This window comes from Lemur catta, chromosome 1 (genome assembly GCF_020740605.2).
Source record: "Lemur catta isolate mLemCat1 chromosome 1, mLemCat1.pri, whole genome shotgun sequence".
Classification (NCBI taxonomy): Eukaryota; Metazoa; Chordata; class Mammalia; order Primates; family Lemuridae; genus Lemur; species Lemur catta.
This window is the reverse complement of record NC_059128.1, coordinates 179,717,150-179,736,811: the sequence shown is the minus strand read 5'-3', so window position 1 is coordinate 179,736,811 and position 19,662 is coordinate 179,717,150. Positions and strand designations below refer to the sequence as shown.

General features: G+C 33.2%; 2 protein-coding genes across 5 annotated transcripts in view; one reads left to right on the top strand and one right to left on the bottom strand.

Moving 5' to 3' along the window:
- The window catches only part of HLTF (helicase like transcription factor), a 53,546-nt gene extending 40,451 nt beyond the window's left edge, over nucleotides 1-13,095 (top strand). For 2 of the 4 annotated variants that reach the window (XM_045539429.1, XM_045539430.1), the window contains exons 19-26: nucleotides 2,150-2,274; nucleotides 2,719-2,909; nucleotides 4,305-4,430; nucleotides 4,770-4,882; nucleotides 5,214-5,394; nucleotides 8,022-8,102; nucleotides 10,532-10,703; nucleotides 11,886-13,095. In XM_045539429.1, coding sequence (XP_045395385.1) covers nucleotides 2,150-2,274; nucleotides 2,719-2,909; nucleotides 4,305-4,430; nucleotides 4,770-4,882; nucleotides 5,214-5,394; nucleotides 8,022-8,102; nucleotides 10,532-10,684 — 970 coding nt within the window. In that variant the 3' untranslated portion in view covers nucleotides 10,685-10,703; nucleotides 11,886-13,095. The remainder of the gene's footprint in view (nucleotides 1-2,149; nucleotides 2,275-2,718; nucleotides 2,910-4,304; nucleotides 4,431-4,769; nucleotides 4,883-5,213; nucleotides 5,395-8,021; nucleotides 8,103-10,531; nucleotides 10,704-11,885) is intronic. The other 2 variants (XM_045539433.1, XM_045539432.1) reach the window with 1 other exon arrangement.
- Nucleotides 13,096-15,379: 2,284 nt separating this feature from the next.
- GYG1 (glycogenin 1) overlaps nucleotides 15,380-19,662 on the bottom strand; it is a 33,050-nt gene continuing 28,767 nt past the window's right edge. The window contains exons 6-7 of the mRNA XM_045539428.1: nucleotides 18,657-18,876; nucleotides 15,380-16,253 (exon numbers count right to left, since the gene is read on the bottom strand). Coding sequence (XP_045395384.1) covers nucleotides 16,080-16,253; nucleotides 18,657-18,876 — 394 coding nt within the window. The 3' untranslated portion in view covers nucleotides 15,380-16,079. The remainder of the gene's footprint in view (nucleotides 16,254-18,656; nucleotides 18,877-19,662) is intronic.

Sequence of the window (19,662 nt, the reverse complement as noted above, 5' to 3'; positions counted from 1 at the left end):
AAGAGATCTCGTAAACTGAAATGCTGAGTATCAGTAAGATGTGACCGTGTCAGGGAATAATTAGGGTTAGTAAAAGTTATTATATTTGAAAAGTTTGAAAAAAAACTTTATTGAAACTGTGTTCTCAGAAATGAAACATGTTTTTTTAAAGTATTTTTAATAGATTATATATTTACTAACATTTATTAAGTGCTTACTAGGTATTATGCATTGACCTAAGTACTTTGAATGTACTAATTTATAACAATCTTATTAAGCCAGTATAATGATTATCCATATCTTATGGGACACAGAACAGTTAGGTGACTTGTATGTGTCACATACTTAGTGAATGACAGAGCTGGAATTTAAACTCTGGCAGTTGGGTTCTGAAGCTTATAAGTTTAACCTTTATGTTATATTGCCTACCCCTTGCATTCTTAAATATTCAGAAGTGTTTGTTGCGATGATACTGCTATTACTAATACTAGCAGCAGATTCATATGTAGCTCTTGCCATTGTCCAGGCACTATTCTAAATGTTTTGCAAGTATTAACTTTTTTAATACAACAGTCCTATGAGGTAGGTACTTTTACTGTGCCACTGTTGCAACTGAGGAAGCTCAAGACATAGGTTAAACAACCTGTCCAAGGTTCTGTAGTTAAATTGGCAGAGCCAGGTTTTAAATTGATGAGTCTAGCTGTAAAAATCTGTGCTTTTAACCATTTGGCTATGTTTCTTCTATTGCCTTAAAATGCTTAAATATCAGATTGCCTAGTGGTATAATTTTTGGATCATCCATTCTTTCTTCAACAATCTGTACTGTCATTGCACCCCTGTATTTTGTATTGAATATTTCTTTGGAAAAAGGCTGATTTTCTTTTTTCCTTCTAAAGTCCAGCAGTTTGACCAGGACCTCTCTGTTGACTTTTCTTGTAACACGTGGTGGTATTATTTAAATTTCTGGATTCTAGGCTTTTTTTTCCCCCCTTCCATTTCCTGGAAAGCTTTCTTTAAATACTGTTTTCTGTTCCATTATTTTATTTCTTTCTGTGTATGTTAGATATCTTTTGTCTGTTTTCCATAGGTATCATTTTATTTCTAATCCTTTACATTCTTCTGTTTAATTTTTATTTTCTCAGTCTTGTTTCCGACATCCTTTCCTATGCTTTTATCAGTGGCTAGTCTTTTTTATGCTGGTTGTAGTGTGGCTTTCATTTCTCTGGTGTTTCACTTTTCTCTTTTACACTCTTGAACTGTGCCAGCCCTTCTTTCATCTCTTCATGTTGTCTTGCCATATCTTTTCAAAGCTCTTTGTCTTTGCTTTAAGCTATTATTTTTTTTTAGGAGGAATTGTTTTATTGAGTGGTATTAAATTATGGCAGTATCGTTGGTCATAATTTTTATTTGCTCTGTGGCAGCATTTTTCTGGTGAGTTTTCTTTCACTGCCATTTTTTTCCCCTAACTTGCTCTATGCTGGTTATTACTTATATTTGAATAACTTGAGTTTTTTCTGGACTAGCTATTAATATTTGCTAGTCTAGATTCACATGAAGAGGAGGGTCATCCCCTATCACAGACTAGCAGGAAATATCCCAATTTACTTATGATTCAGGGTTACATATGAGTTCTTTTAGGTTTTATTAGTATTCATACAACAGAGATCAGAAGGTTTAGGGGTGTTTACCATGTGGAGTGTTGTGCCCATGGTCTTTTTTTCTGAAAATAGAGTGCATCTGTGTGTTTCCTTATTCAGTTTACCTTCCCTCCTTTTTGGTGTAAACTTGGGAAGTTCAAGTCACCAGACATGCATCTTGTTTCGGTTTTTGCTCATGAGAGACATAGAGATATTGATTTTCCCTTCAGGGCATACCATCTACTTTGAAGAATTGTGTGCTGGCAGATCTATTTGAGAATCTGCAGTCCTGTGTCAACATATTCCAAATTGACTTTCACTACAATTGGCAGCTATTTCTCATGTATTGTGCTTTATTGTTCTTTACAAATCTCTCTTGGTTTCATTAAAGATAGAGTTTGTTTTTGTGTTTATCATTCTTATTTTGGAGAGATTTCCAGAGAAGAACAGAACAATGCCATTTTACTCTGCTATTTTAGAATAGGAAATTATTGTTTAGAGGACTTCACAATATTTGACATTTTTGTCTCTAGATATTTTAATGAAGGGACTGTCCTCGCACACTATGCAGATGTCCTGGGTCTTTTGCTTAGATTGCGACAAATTTGTTGTCATACTCGTCTCCTCACAAATGTAGTGCCTTCTAGTGGTCCCTTGGGTAAGTAAATAAGATTGGTTCATACCATTATATGTGTTAGACATATTTAAATCAGAATGAGAAATTTTTACATGGCCTTAGTTTACTTTGTTATTTTATTTTGTCAAATGGACATTGTTTTTAGTATTGGACTCAGCTGGGAATTTATCCAAGAATTTTTTTACCAATGAAATCGAATTATAATGAGGTATTTCCAGGACTTTCAGTGATGGAAACCCTTTGATGGAAGGGTATCTGCCTTTTATTCTGTGCTAGTATGTGCAGAGTTGGCTACTATCTTAGCTTCTGAATTTTTCTTAAAATTTCAAATTTTAATCATGCTTTTTGCCTATGACAGAAAAAGATGAAAGACTACCCCTACTGGCAAGCAAAACTTTTACTTATATAAGGCATATTAACTTGTCTAGTCATATTACAAATCTTGCTCTGAAATTAATTTTTTAGCCTTTTCTCTAGGAAATGATACTCCTGAAGAACTGAGAAAGAAGTTAATAAAGAAGATGAAGTTAATTCTGAGCTCAGGTTCAGATGAAGAATGTGCAATTTGCTTTGATTCTTTAACAGTTCCTGTGATAACACATTGTGCACATGTATTTTGTAAACCCTGTATTTGCCAAGTCATTCAGAATGAGCAGGTTAGTTTTTTGCTCAGCATAGATTCAGTGTTTGATGAAGTGGTATGCCTGTCTTTAGTGTAATTAAAACCTAAGTCTAAGAGTATATGGAGTTTTGTACTTGGATTTAATGTACCTTTTATGGTTAATTATTCCAGTGTTTTAATAGGTGATAGATTTCTCTTAATTAAGCACTTTTAAAGTGTTTAACATAAAAATTTTTTTGAGTCACTGTTTCAGTCAGTATCTTAATTCCACTAACTGTTTAGATCATTGCTATCCAATAAATAGATTGATAATGTGAGACATAAGGTAATTTAAAATTTTCTAGCAACCATATTTTTAAAAAGTAAAAAGAAACATGAAATTAATTTTAGTAATACATTTTTAACCCAATATATCTAAAATATGAAAAGTATTAATATGATGCTGTTATTTTTTTAAACTAAGTCTTCAAAATTCACTGGTGTATACTTATAGCACACCTCAGTTCGGTTTAGCTACATTTCAAGGACTTAATTGCCACATGTGTTATTGGCTATTATATTGAATAAGGTAGGTCTAGGTTCTTTTGTGTGGTGGAATTTTTTTGAAGTGGACTAATTCTTTAAGCAGTCCTTCAAGCTGGGGCAGAATTTTTTTTTTTTTTACAGTTTTAGTTAATATATAACATACATATAGAAAAAAATGCACAAATCATTATTATATAGCTCAGTGAATTATCATGAACTAAACACATCCATATAACTACTTTCCAGGTCTCCTTGTGTCTCCTTCCCAATCATTTACTCTCTCCCTCCTCCCAAAGGGTACCCCCACTATACTGACTTCTGACATAATTTTAGTTTCAGAATGTTTTTTGTTGAATGGTGTTTGGTATCTAGTTATTTAAGATATAATCTATTAGCATATTTATAAATATATTTTATTTATATATTTATTTAATATATAATCTATTTTGGTAAAAATGGATACAACAGATGTTGCTTTGAATGAACCCAATAGGATTTAACAAATGGAGCTTTATAAGCTAATAGCTTTATAAGCCATTAAGAAGGAATTTTTTTTAAAGAATAGTTCTAAATAATGTGTTGCATTGTATTTAGGTTCAAGAAATTGTTATTCATGGTTTTTTTACTTGCCTACAAAGGTATAATATTTATTGTTTCAAGCTCTGGGTGCTAGCCAGATAAGATCTTTTGCTTTCCACACATTCCACTTACCACATTAGAACACTGTTCTATCTGGAGTTCAACATTTACAGATTTATCTCAAATGGATGCATCTAATAAAAGGTTTAATAAAATGTTAGTTATGACAGATACAGAATTTACTATATATTTTTTAAGTTTTAGGCAAATTTATATTTCTGTTTCTCTGATAAATGTTGCTCATACTTTCTTCTTTCTTCTATAGCCACATGCTAAATGCCCTTTATGCAGAAATGAAATACATAGAGACAATTTATTAGAATGTACTCCAGAAGAATTGGCATGTGATGGTGAGAAAAAGTCTAATATGGAATGGACATCAAGTTCAAAGGTGAAATATACATGTGCAAATATTTGAATATTTGTTATACACTTATATATATATATTCTTTATCAAAATAATTCTGCTTTCGTTCCTGTAATTTGAATATTACATTCTGTTGGTGACTACTAACTTTTTAATTTATTTTTAGTGGTGAATTTGAGAAGGAAAAGAATGGGTTCAGATTATTATAGTATTCTTTCAGTCTTAATTTGTTTTTATTTAGTAGTCTTTTGCATTTTAGAGAAATAATACAACAGCACCTTTCTCTTTATAATAAAAAATTTTGGACTTATTTTAAATAAACCACTTGAAAATGGAATCTAATGGGTATCTTTTTTTTTTCAGATTAATGCTCTAATGCATGCATTGATTGACTTAAGAAAACAGAATCCCAACATAAAAAGTTTAGTTGTTTCTCAGTTTACAACATTCCTGTCTTTAATAGAAACACCACTTAAGTAAGTTCAACAGTCTTTTTTCACTTTTAGTAAAAAGATTTTATATAAGTGTGTGGATTTGGATAGAAAGAAAAGTCACTGTTTGTTTTGCCACTTTTAGTCATTTTATCTATCCAGAATATTCATACCCACAATCAAGAATATTTCTTGGCAGCATAGGATTTTAAAGATGAAGTCCTGAATTTGTTAGGAAAAAATTTACTGCAATGCCTGGCTATATTAATAGGTGCTCCATAAACATTTGTTAAATGAATGAAAGAATTGATTAAAGAGATTTGTAATTAAATTCTCTTTGTAATATAGTATTGTCTCTTTTCTTCTCCCCTATTAGAGCCTCTGGATTTGTGTTTACTCGTTTAGATGGTTCCATGGCCCAAAAGGAAAGAGTTGAATCAATTCAGTGTTTTCAAAACACTGAAGCAGGATCTCCAACTATAATGCTTCTGTCCTTAAAAGCAGGTGGAGTTGGTTTGAATCTTTCTGCAGCTTCTCGAGTGTTTTTAATGGATCCAGTAAGTAGTTTTGTAGACTTTGCAAAATGTTACTACTTCCTTCAAAAAAATGAAACACAAAACTGGTAAATACCTTCATAGTTATAATTGATTGTGAAAATTCTTAGGCATACTTTAGAAATAGATAATAATAACTTAGTAAATGTGGATTGAGGGCTTTCTCTTAAGTGCTTTACATATGTCAACTGAAATCCTCACAGTATCCCTATGAGGTAGATACCATTATTACCTCTGTTTTATACAACTGAAGCATAAGAAAGTAAGCAGTTTGCCCAACATCACACAACTAGGAGTAGAATGGAAGCTAAAATTCACCTCAGCTTTACTCAGTAAGCTGTGTGACTTGGAGCTGCATTCACATGGGAGTATGTTTTTCTAAATGCACAAAGAAGCTGTTTGGGCTGGAAGGACTAATTCAGTTTCTAATTTGCACTGGGTACTATGTGGGCTAGAGGCAACCCTGTGCTATTTATTTCTGTGCATTCACAGATATAAGATTTGTGGTTTTAGCTTGTTGCCTGAAACTCAAGATTCATAACATGTAGAAATTTTACTGAGATACAAATGTTAGTTATTTTGGTAAGGCTGCCTTAACATACGTCTGCTTACTAAGGCCTTTTTTTCCCCATCCCTCAACCGAGGGTAACCTCAGTACGATTGCAAGAGTTGTATTTAGGCATTCACAGGTGAATGTCATGGATGGCAGTTGTCAGGTTTTTTTTTTTTTTTTTTTTTTTTTTTTTTGCCTTAGTACTATGGATGAAGTTTTAAATTTTTGTTAGTTTTAGTATTTTATGGTTATTATAAAAAAATTCATTGTAACTATAGTGATAATCCCAGAAGCTGATTTTCAAATCAAATTCCCCAACTTTCTCTTATAATCTTAGTATTGGATAAGAGGTTGTTAGTATCAAAATAGAATAATTAGTATTGTAAAGTTGATCAGAGACTAAACTCTTCAGTTATAGGTTTAAAAAATTTATGAATATTTTAGCGATTTTATAGTAAGTTGATTGTTTTTCATCGAACATGTCACGTTTCCAATGTTTCTAACTAAAAGTCAGATCCCAGAAAAATTAAGATTTAATAAAAAAAATCTGCTCATAAAAATCTTTTACCTTTTCATGAAGCATTGTATGAGAATTAAGGTGATATTTTGATGTCCATTATGAGCTTCTGATGAAGCTAATTGCTTCCTTAATTACTACATGTGAGAATAGGAGCTATCAGTTTTATCTTATGAGATAAATTGGATATCTGGTAGTCATACTAGATGTATTATATATTGCCAGCTTGTCATTAGGTTTCTGGATAAAAAATACAGGCAACAGAAAAACATTATACATGGTCTCTTGCTATAATGATTCAAAAATGTCTCTAATTGTGAAATACAGAATATTCACAAAATATGATAGCTGTTGGTTTTAGAACATCATAAGCTAACCATATCCTTAAATCTAACCTCCATACTAAAAAAGAACCCAAAACTCAAATTACAGCAAGTTAATAGCAAAACTTTCTCTATCACTAGGTTCCAAGGGAACTTAAAAAAGAAGAAAATAACAGCATAAGTTGTACTATAAACCTACATATGCATCTATGGGTTTGCTTTTATTTTCAACTGGTACTTTGCTAGGTAAATGTTCCTTGTACCCAAAATACCATTTTCAGCTTCAGGAATCATCTCTTTTATTTAATTAATGATCCTTATTCCAACAATTTATTTATTTATTTATTTTTTGAGATAGTCTCACTCTGTTGCCCGGGCTAGAGTGCCATGGCATCAGCCTAGCTCACAGCAACCTCAAACTCCCGGGCTTAAGCAATCCTGCCTCAGCCTCCCAAGTAGCTGGGACTACAGTCATGAGCCACCATGACTGCCTAATTTTTTCTATATATTTTTAGTTGTCTGGTTAATTTCTTTTTATTTTTTATTAGAGACAGGGTCTCACTCTTGCTCAAGCTGGTCTTGAACTCCTGACCTCGAGCAATCCTCCCGCCTTGGCCTTCCAGAGTGCTAGGATTACAGGCGTGAGCCACCGCACCCGGCCCTGTATGATTTTATTTAAAAGCCGCTTATTATCTTTCTAAAGAACTCTATATCTTTGTGGTTATTCTTCCCTTTTCATTGCTTCATCATTTTATTTTTCAGCTTAAGACAGTCCCCATGATAATGTCTATGTTAATTAGCTAATGTTAGTTTTTTAGCTCAGTTTTGAAGTCAAACTGATTTCAAACATAGATACAGAAAATTGCATCAACAAAAGTAAGCTTTTTGGACTAGAGGAAAAAGTAAACCTTTTCCTCTGTTAAGCACACATAAATTCACTTTAAAATGGAAGAAAAAGCAGAAATTGTTTGTAATCAACCGATACTTATATTGGGTGCTAACACACATCAGACCCTGTATTTGGTACTGGAAGTGCAGTGATTGGGAGAGCGCCTGTTAATCAGCGTAGTGACTGGGGAGGTGGATTTTTCCATAGGTATATTGACAGTGTCAGTATCTGAATTCAGTCAAAAAATGTTTAGTCAGAAAAATATGAATGAATAATTCTGAAATTAAAGGACTAATACAGAACAGTCACAGATCAGAGGAGTAACAAAGCAATTTATGTTCTTGTTAGGCCTGGAATCCCGCTGCTGAGGATCAATGCTTTGACAGATGCCATAGACTTGGTCAGAAGCAAGAAGTTATCATCACAAAAGTGAGTTTTTAAACCATCTATATTAAGATTAAGTTGATGAGGCTTCTCAAATTATACAAGTAATGCATGAATACATTATTGTAATGATTGAAGTGGAATTATGCAGAGCAAAATATAAAAGTCACCCGTTTTCACCTCAATCAATAGTTTAATATATGCTGTTTCAGGGCCCTTTCTCAGTTATAAACATTCATATTTATGTCTGCATCTCTCCTTAAAAGCTTATCTTTTAAAGATAATTGGGATTATACTTTATTATTCTGCAACATAATTTTTTTCCCTTTAAAAGTATACATCAGAAACTACCTTATAAGTACATTTAGATCAACACTTTTTTTATTGTTATAGAATATACATAACAAAATTTACCTGTTTAGCAATTTGTAAGTGTACAGTTCAGTTGTGTTAATAAGTACATTCACCACCATCACCACCACCCATCTTCAGAACTTTTCCATCATCTCAAACTAAAACTCTACCCATTAAGCAATAACTCTCTCCCCCTAGCCCCTGGCAACCACCATTCTCTTTCTCTGAATTTGACTACTTTAGAAACCTATATAGATACGTCATAATTTACTTACCCAGTCCAGTGTTTTGCTAATAAAAACAGTGCAATAATGAGCATTATTGTATATACATCTTTGTGCATACATACAAATATTTCTTCAGGATAGGTGAAGAAAATTAGAATTCTGGATTTACAGTTTTATTAGATAGCTGTCAAGTTGCTTTCAAAATAGGCTTTATAATGTGTGAGAATGATGTCAATTCATGCTTACGTGGTCAAAAAAGTACCATTCTAATTTGCATTTACCTAAGACCTTGAGCATATTTCACGTCTGCTACTCATTAATATTTTTTCCTGTGAATTCTTATATATTGTTTGCCTAGTTTTCATAGTCATGGTTTTATAATATAAAGGACCCTTTATACAGTCTGATTTTAAATTTTTTGTTTGTGCATGTTGGAAATAGTTTATCCCAGGCTCTTCCTTGTCTTTCCACTTTGAGTTTTTTGTCATGAAAAAGCTTTAATATTTTTGTGATTTAAAATGTGTCAGCCTTTTTGATAGCTTCTAGGTTTTAAGGTCTTAGGACAGAAGGCTTTATCTTCAAATTTTTTAAACTATTCTTCTGTATTTACTTCCGATTCTTTTGGAAGATTTTATTTTTTGTGTCTTGATCTGTGATATAGGTCTAAGTTTATTCTTTTTTCAAAAGAAGCATTTGTTTTATACATTTTTTTGAAAAGTCTTTTTTTCCTGCTAATAAGAAATGTTACTTTTATCATAAACTAATTCATACATGTTACATGGGTCTTTTTCTAGACTATTCTATTCCTTTGATCTCTTTTCCTATTCTCAGAACAGTATTATTCTTATATAAAACTGGTTTTCTAAAGTTTGTTTTGATATCTGATAGGATAAAGTATCCTCATTACCCTTCTTTTTAAAAATTGGTTATTATTACTCTTGAACTTTGAATTTAGGTTATCAAATCTTAAGAACTCTTGTTTGAGATTTATTGAATTTATGATGACTTTGAGAACTGTCTCCCTTTTATAAATAAGGAATGTTTCCATACAGGAACATAAGATAGTATCTCTCTCCATTTATTTATATCTTTTATGTATTTCAATAAATTTCTATAATATAACCTCTTTAGAGTACAGTAACTGGGATTTCTTACACAATGTTGAATAGTAGTATTGATAGTAATCATTCTTGACTTGTTCATGTGTTTGGTGGAAATACTTTTATTGGTGTATATTAACTTTGTTGTTTTTGGTAAGTTTTTAGTAGACATCCTTAATAAGGTTGAGACATTTATTCCTAAAGAGGATTTTTTTAATTAAGATTTTTATCAGGAATGAGATTACATTTTTTTCCTTGTTAATGTTATGAATTACACTGGATAAAGACTCATTCTTGTATTTCTGGGAATTTCTCATTTGGCTTTTTTGATATAATGTTAAAAGTAATTTTACCAGAGTTGCCTATATAGTTTGCTTTTTTGTACTGTTCTTATCTGGTGATCTGTAACTTTGTCTTTATATTCTTTATATAAGAGAACCATGTTGGGTGATAAAGGAAAGCAATGCTCACCTCTAGTTACAATATTATGTTATGAATATTCTCACTATATATTGAGAAAAAGAGAGGATCTAAACAGTTTCTAATTATTGTACATTCTTAAAGCAATGTAATATAATACTTATAAGAATATAAACTCCTTTGTGGTAGACCAACATTCTCATGTCTCAGTTTTATTTTTTCTGTTTTTTAATGGGCATTGTTGTTAGTATATTTATCCTTCATAGTCCTCAATAATAGTTCATTTAGTTGTCTTAGTAGGGTTTAACATTAAATATTTTAAATATTGTTCCCTAAAATGTACTTAACTAATTTAACTTTTTTCTTTTTAAAGTTCATTGTGAAGGACTCTGTTGAAGAAAATATGATGAAAATACAAAACAGAAAGAGAGAACTTGCAGCAGGAGCCTTTGGAACTAAAAAAACAAATGCTACTGAGATGAAACAAGCTAAAATTAATGAAATCAGAACTTTAATTGATTTATAATTTGTAGGACTTTAGTAAGGTCAGTTTGATCAGATACATATGTTTTAGACATGAGAAAAGTACAGAGTTTTAGAAATGAGAGAGAATACGTCTTCTGAAAGGGGCATTTTGTTTTATATTAGCCAAGAGGTATTACTGACACATAATCTTTTATATATGAACCTATTTTTAATGATACTTCCAATAGCAATAAGTTCCATTATATACTATGGCTTAAAATAATTTTTTGAGAAAAAAAGTTACTTTGTTATTCAACTTTTCATAGTATCTATGCTGAGTATTTTCATATATCTTCTAAGTACTCAGCTTTTTCATATTTCAAATAAGGACTTTTAACCAAATAGTTATTTTTTTCTCTGTTGGACACATGTATTCACCACAGCCTCCGATTTGTGATGCAGTGGATTTACAGTCCTTGTAAACAATACATATATAAATAAGAGATTGATTTTATTGGACTTTCAAAAACCATATTTACATTCCAGAACCAAACCTTAAATGAGAGACCAAAGTCCAGATTCTCAAGTTACTTGCAGTTTTTTTTTTTAAACAGCTACACTGAGATATAATTCACATAAGTGACTTGCAATTTTATGTTTTTAAAAAAGTTAGGGATTATGTTAAAGCACTCTTTTCTCCATTTTAGTCAAGAGGTAGTACATTCATTGTTTTTTTTTTTTTTTTTTTTTTTTTTTTTGAGACAGAGTCTCGCTCTGTTGCCCGGGCTAGAGTGAGTGCCGTGGCATCAGCCTAGCTCACAGCAACCTCAAACTCCTGGGCTTAAGCGATCCTACTGCCTCAGCCTCCCAAGTAGCTGGGACTACAGGCATGCGCCACCGTGCCTGGCTAATTTTTTGTATATATATTTTTAGTTGGCCAGATAATTTATTTCTATTTTTAGTAGAGACGGGGGTCTCACTCTTGCTCAGGCTGGTCTCGAACTCCTGACCTTGAGCGATCCACCCGCCTCGGCCTCCCAGAGTGCTAGGATTACAGGCGTGAGCCACCGCGCCCGGCCATCATTGTTTAAATGTAACTTGATGTGTTTAGGATGTAAATACAGTCTGGGGTGGGTGAGAGGAATCCAATTCTACCCAATTTGAACATTTAAATTATGGAATTGCTAAATAGATAATTTCTATAAATAATTTTTATTTATGTAGTTGTTTTGGAAATAACTTTATACATTTTTATAATTCAGAAGACTACTATATGTGAGAGGCGTCATAATCTGGATGGAAGTTGGGCTGGATGACATCCAAAGTCGTTTCCACTCTTAAAGACATCTTAATCCTGAATGTAAATATTTCTTTGTTAATGTGTGTTTAGATTCAGAATTTGATTTTGGAGCTTCAGTAACTCATCCTTACATCTGTCTGTAGGATAAGCCATCTTTTTCTTTTTTGTTAATAAGCATACTCACAGTAGTTGCCACAGAATTCTGGATGACTTTTTGGGTCATATTGAAAATGAATAAGCTAGAAATTTAGCAGTCAGGATAGGTAGTCAGTGGTTTTATTTAATTAAGGAAAACTTTTTTTTTTTAATCCAAAGAAAGATTAGTTATTGTGACAAGAGAAGCTTCATGTTTGATGATACAGATTTAAGAATACCCTAGATAAATCTTGATTGAAAGATGAGATTGGAGGCAACGCTGTTACAGGGCACACATCTAAGGTATGTGCCAAATCTCTCACCAGCTAAGTCCTCCCCTCCCTGTGATTTATCTCTTGCTCAAAGGGAACAGTGGATTAGAATCTTTCCAGTCCCTTTTCTCGGCAGTGGCAGAGGGCTGATATTCATCAAGACCAAGACCTTTCTGCAGGGATGAGAGTTGAATAACTTGGGGTTAGTCTGCTAGCATTAGGAGCAGTAGGAAAGTTCTTTACTTGTAGTCCAGCTTACACACAAAAAAAAATCAGGTTGATCAGAATATGGGTTCTTCATATACCAGTACTCTAGTGAGATTAAGTTATAAACAGTTTTTGGCAAAAAACAACACAATCTACTCTTCCTGCTTACGAAGGCAAAGCCTTACAAACTTACTGTAAAAGGTGAAGGAAGACAGTTTGCTTCTTTACCCAGACATTTACAGAGTTGTGTTTTTAAACACATTCATAAGTTTGGCAAGTCATTTAAAAAAATAGCTTTGTTTTGTACAGTTTTATTAGATATTGTTAAATAAAAAATTTAATTTTTCCTAAGAAAATGTATAAGCCACTGGAATGAAAACTTTACATTATCCTATACTGTTAACTACTGTTAATCCTGTTTTATTATTACACAGACTAATAGCTTTAGAAATATATTGATGACATTGTATTCCCACTTGTGGTTCAAACTGAATTTTGTGGTTCAAGCTGGATTTTGTTTTAAAATGAATAAAAATTTCAAAAGTTTATTAGCTTTCTCAGTGCCATAATTTAAATGACTACTTTCTCTTTAAAGAAAATAAATCTTTCATTCATTAAATCTTATTTCTGTGAAGGTGTTTATACTACATAATTTTTATTGACAGTACATAAAAAGTAGTATAACTGAGAATAATTTGTTCATATCCCACCTTTATTTTGTTCACTTTAATTGGTTGAATTTCTTGTTCAAGAAATCAGTGTTTATTTAAAATGCCTTGATCTAAAAACATTGGTTCCAATTTCCTCATTTGCAAAAAACAAAAATAGTTGTGATAATACCTATCTACAATGATCCAGATAGCAATCTGGATCATTGTAGATTCTGCCCTTAAAATTACAGCTCTAGGATTAACTATTTCCAGTCAAGAAAAGAGTCCTATATATTGATAGTTTGTTACCCAGTGATTACCAATGAAACTATTCTCAGGTAGCATTGGGGAGTGTCAGACATTGGTATATTTTTTCCTTGTTTATAGTACTTGCCAAAGTTCTATTCATTAGCATTTGGATAAGATTCATTAAAAACATGAGGACAGATTTGATGTTTGGCTCATATCAACAGAAATAAGTGTTTAACCTTAAGTTTTTAATGCATTAACTTTAAAATATTTTTAAAAGGTATAATACAACAGGAAAATGAAGGTGTAAGGAGAATTAAGATAAAACATTTACTTTATGCATAAATTATAGACCATGATCAAACATGGAGCCAATCCTCAAAGGCACAGATTGTCCTTTATGTGGGCAAGTTTGTCTTATGACTACAGATTATACCCCCATTGTTCACAAGGGGATAAAAATAAGTATATATTGATCACCTCCACAAATATGTGCCTTGTAATTTAAGTAGGTCTTACTATTTTTTAATACATCTTACTAAGTAATCCTTACTATTTTGGGCTCCCTGGAAAAAAGATTTTACAGTATAATTAATGCAGCTTCGAATAGAAAAGTTAATACTTCACTTTAATTAAGACACCCTTGAAAGATCAGGAAAAGAAAAGAATCTGTTAGCTCAGTTCAGTGACTTCAGAGCCATAGAACTTGACACCTTTATGTACATTATACATAATGTATAATTTTTGGTAAACTGGTCATTATTTCTGATTCTAAAAGTTAGAAGCCTTCACTAGACTTATTTAAAATTTAATTATGTAAGCTTTACCTCTTATGCTGTGTGAAAAATAGGGAATAAAAGGTAGTAAATGCAGAAAATTAACAGTGTATATTGCATGGCGACAAAAATAAGGCAGTGTTATTTATCTGACGACCAGGTTTCTGTGCCTCTCAACCAAGGACTCAGAAACCAAAAAGACTTCCGACTAGCTAAAATTACTGAGAGGTCTTGTACCATAGCACCTGACACATAGACACACTTAAATAAATCTTTGGTGGTATATGCTTCATTGCACTTGAAGATCATAGCAACTCATTCTCCACCAGTCCAAATAACTAGTTTATGTTATCAAATCATTTATCATTTAATGTTTTATAATCTTAGGTAAATCTTCACTTTCTTTAGCTCCTGTGGTAGCCAGCCTCCAAGATGGCCCCAAACCATTCTTGCCTTCAGGTATCCATACCCCTGTGTGTTCATTTACACCAATATGAATAGGAGTGACCCATGTAACCAATAGGATATCGTAGAAATGAAGAAGGGTGACCTCAAATGCTAGGTCACAATAGCCATGTAGCTTCTGCCCAATTAAACCTTTAAAGTTTCTTTCTGCTGTAGTCTACTCTCCTGCTTTCTTCAATAGAATCATTTCTGACTACTCATTTTAGTTTTAAAAGGTCATTTTGGATCCTACCCTTCTCTAGCTTCCTTTGCCTTGCAACCTAGAATCATCTGTAAATTTAATAAATAAATGCTTTACAATGCTATTCGATCATTTTTAAATAATGGATAAAAACACTAGAAGGCATTAGGTCCAGTACTGATTCTGACAGACCTGAAAGATTACCGAGTATGTTCAGAGACTGACAATGAACCTATGATAATGTTAAGCTTACAATATTCTAATTATCTGAATACCCACTTAATACGGAGATGCAGTGTGGGTGATAGTTCAGATAAATTGATCTCACTTTTTCCAATCTATAAGATCCATCACCATCCCTGGAGAACAGTAGATTTAAATCTCTTAGATACCAATTTTTAAAGCACGTATCCTAGTATCAAACATTACACTGGTTTTTAAAACGATGACAAATGCTACAAGTTATGAAAAATTATCTAAATGTGTGTGGGGGAATCCTTAATTTAATTAAACAACCAAGATATAGCAATATGTCTTTATTTTTCATACAGAGTGCCACTGCAGGTAACCATCAGAGAACACACTGCTATTTTCGAATATACAGAACTGAACAAAAGCATTTTAGCATGCTGCCTTATTGTACATAGAAAACTGGTGAACATCTTCAGACACTAAGACTAGGAAATAAAATGAGTTAACGCCATTTGTTGATATGTTTATGAATCATTCAGCAGTGTTACTGTAGGCTGTCTTTACCTGAAAGCAGAATTACAATCACTCCGGCAGCCACTAGGCAATTCTACAATGCAGGTCTAATGAAGGGTACAACAAGCAAGGGACAGAGGCCATGTCCTGTTCTGAAGGGAGAGACTGATTTAGAGCCTGGTTCTGCACATTTTAAGAGTTGACACAGCCATCATAACAGCTTAATATGGAGTTTCCCTTACAATGTATGCTGACAATCAGCATAGGTGAGAATTTTTGAAACAGCTAAATAAATCTGGGGTAAAAAAGCAGAACACTGTCCATATAACAGAATTGCTACTTTATAACTTTTGCCCAGTTCTCTTACCTGTTGTCCTGCAAAAACCCCTCATCTGATGAGTTTTACTGAAAGCCTCTAGCAACTGTAACAGACTTTTCTCAACCCAGCTCTAGATACTAAGTATCAGAAACAAGTGCCTGTGAAGTGGATGTGTCCAGGGGAGAATGGCAGTGTTTCTACTGGAGGTAAGTGTCAAGTTTCCTCTTGATGTTGTCAAAGGAGTCAGCTCCCATATAATCAGCCTGGCCCTGTTCCCACCGTTCCTTCCGTTCTTCTGAGGATACAAAAGGCTGAGCTGTAGCTGGGATCTCCGAGAGGGACAGGTGTGATATGGCTCCTGAGACATCTTCCTAGAAAGGAGAACATAATCAGAGATTCCTTGAGAGCTGAAGATCAGACCATTTTAAAGAATGCAATAAATTGAAGACAGTGAGAAAAGCCAGGATGAATTATCATGCAAAGTAGCAAAAACTGAAAAGTAGTACGTGAAACAAACAAAAAAGACACAAAAATATAAGGATCATATGGTTTTTTCCTAACAAAATGAAGACTTCTTGACTCAGTGAAAACATTGGGAGAACAAAGTAATTAGGGTTAATGTTTAAGTTCTGCATACCTTTCTACAGAAGCCACAAGAGAAAGCCAGTGTATAGACCAAGTCTGAAAGCTGCAAACAGTTCATTAGAAAGCGTAAGATGGATGGACAAAGGAACACAAGTCTGACGATAAATTCTCAATCTGTGTGGGCTCAGAAAGGTTGAGAACTTAAACAAAATGATACCTCAGAGGCTATGATTCAGAAAGAACCTAACCAGAGAGCCGCAACACATACACAAGTTATCATTATAAGAAAGAAAGCTAAATGGTCTATGTACCAAACTTTTCTGCCTGTTCAAGCTTTCATTTGGATTACCAAGTAGCATCTGTTCTTGTAGCTTCTGTTAATGTAATTTGCTTAATGTTGAACAACTGTTTCAATTTCCATCTTCACCTTTCCTTGGGTCATAATTCTCAGCATTGGTGTTGCAGAAGGAACAGTGTCAATGTGCAGCAAGCAGAGAAAACCTACCCTACATTAAATTTGATTCTTATTATGTATAGATGGGAAATCAACTTCAGAGGTACCATAAAAGAATGCTCATGCTATCCTTCAAAAAGCTCTAAAGTGAGAAGATACTGGAAATCTTAGCAGAGTAAAAGGAAGGTGAATGAATACAAACAGGTATTGCTTTTAGTAGAGAAAATGGTAGAGAAATTTTTTGATTACCTGTTTTTGTTGAGATATATACATGTATATATAATATAAATATATTAATAAACATACTGGAACTCCAAGGTGCTTGGGTATAGGATTGTATTAATATTATAGCTGAGGCGACATAGGGAAGTCCTTCCATTGGATTAGTCCTGTCTTGCCTTCTACTTGCCACAGGAAGGGTATAGGGAGGCACTCCCAGAGTCCTCTGCTTGCAAAATGGGGGGCTGTGAATTTACAGTGAACATCCAAGTATACTGGATCCTAACTTAAAATAGTTCAGCATTCAAAGTGTAACTCTCCCTTACCCTGCCATAAAAAGTGCTACCCTTAATTCTGGGCTGTAGAGGAATACCTTAACTAAGGTCCATCTCAAATTTCTCTCAGACCTGGATTTGAGTCCCTGTTCTGCTACTTGACTAGTCTGTTAAATAACTAAGACAAGTTGTATAGCTTTGTTAAGCCTCAGTTAATTTATTTATAAAAATGGGATATTAACAATACTAGTAGTTAATAGGGTGGTTATAAGAGTTAAATAAGACTAGGTAACTTTTATTAAGCACTTACTATGTGCCAGGCACCATTCTGAGTACTGTACAGGTATTATCTCATGATCCATAGAAGGCATTTAGAGTAAGAATGCATGTGGTTAGTTTCTTCTCCCTTTCTCCTTTCTATAATATATTTTGGTAAAAATGCTAATAAGTGAAATGGCTAAAATCTATGCCATAAAAAAGAGAAGAACCTCTTACAATATTACAATCTCTTTTTGCCAAATAATTAACCGATTACCTAATTATAACTCATCCATTCAGTTCTATTCTTTAAATCTTACTATGTAACATAACAGTTTAATTCCTCACCCTCTTCCAATTCTTCCATAAGAACAAAACTCAGAGGACCTTTAAAGTCAGAAAAGATGCTAAAGAGGGTTGTTATTATAAATGTTAACATGTCTTCTTCCTCTTACAAATAAATTTATTTTTCAAGATCCTACATAATTTATAGGAGTACAAATATAAGAAATCAAAATACTATAAAAGTAGTGATTTTATGTTCATATTGTTATGATTTTCACTGATAACATTCTTCTCAGCAGGTGGCAAATATAAAATAGGTATATCTAAATGCTTGCAGTTTCTAGAACATTAAATGGGATATTCTTTATTTTTACAGACTATTACTTTTAGGAATAATCTCAGAATCTTTTTCATAGGACAATGGGCTAAGAATTATGTAGTTACAATATATGGGCATATATACAAAACTCTAAAAACTTTTCTTATGTTCTCGGCTCTAAAGAAATTTGCTACACCATTTTTGCTACTTCTTTGCTGGTAATATTTGCCCCCTCTAAGATGATCATTGTTTTCTTTCCACAAAATTTTATTTATCTCTTTGCTTAAAATACTGCTAAATATTCCCTAATCTCTACTGATATGACAAGTTTTTTAAAAGGCAGCATTAAATTATTTGAAAGGAAAAAAACAGAACCTACCACATTTAGGTATGAGCAGGTATCTTTGACAAGGCCAAATTGTTGAAGTAGAGGTAAAATACTGGTGGTGAAGATGTCCCACCACAGGTTGAGAAACTCTGGATGAGTCATGGTGGGATCATGGGACTCACTTTTGACACTTTTTGTTTTGGGATCATATGTATAATTCCATGGTTTGACTCGTCCCAGGAAATGCACAACTTTGGCATTGGCACCAAACCTGCCAAGTGAACACAAGTTGAAACCGTTAGTGGATTCTGAGCACTGACACAAAGATAAGGACCACTTTGTTCTGTAGCCTTAACAGTGCACTTTGCATCCTGCAACAGTGGTTGGAAAAGAAACTGACTTCACTGTGAAATTGTGACACAAATACTTTTAAAATTATTCAATTATGTGTCAAATACATATAAAAATGCAAAAGTAGTACTGGTTCAGCACAACACAGAAGGACCAATCTATTGTGGATAGGAAAGGTACAACCACCTAGAAAACATTCGTATTACCTAGTAAAGTTGAAAATGCTTATGTTCTATTACACAACACTGCAGCTCAGGTCCTAGGCATATATCCTAAAGAAACTCTTATCTACTCAAAAGAACAAAAGACATTCTATAAAAAAAGCCATCTGCACTCGAATGTTTATAGCAGCACAATTCACAATTGCAAAGATGTGGAAACAACCCAAGTGCCATCAATACATGAGTGGATTAATAAAAATGTGGTTTATGTATACCATGGAGTACTACTCAGCTATAAGAAACAATGGTGATATAGCACCTCTTGTATTTTCCTGGATAGAGCTGGAACCCATTCTACTAAGTGAAGTATCCCAAGAATGGAAAAATAAGCACCACACGTACTCACCATCAGATTGGTTTCCCTGATCATCATCTAAGAGCACATTTAGGAATAACATTGATCGGGTGTCGGGCAGATGTGGGGGGGGCGGGGATGGGTGTATACATACATAATGAGAGCGATGCGCACTGTCTAGGGGATGGAC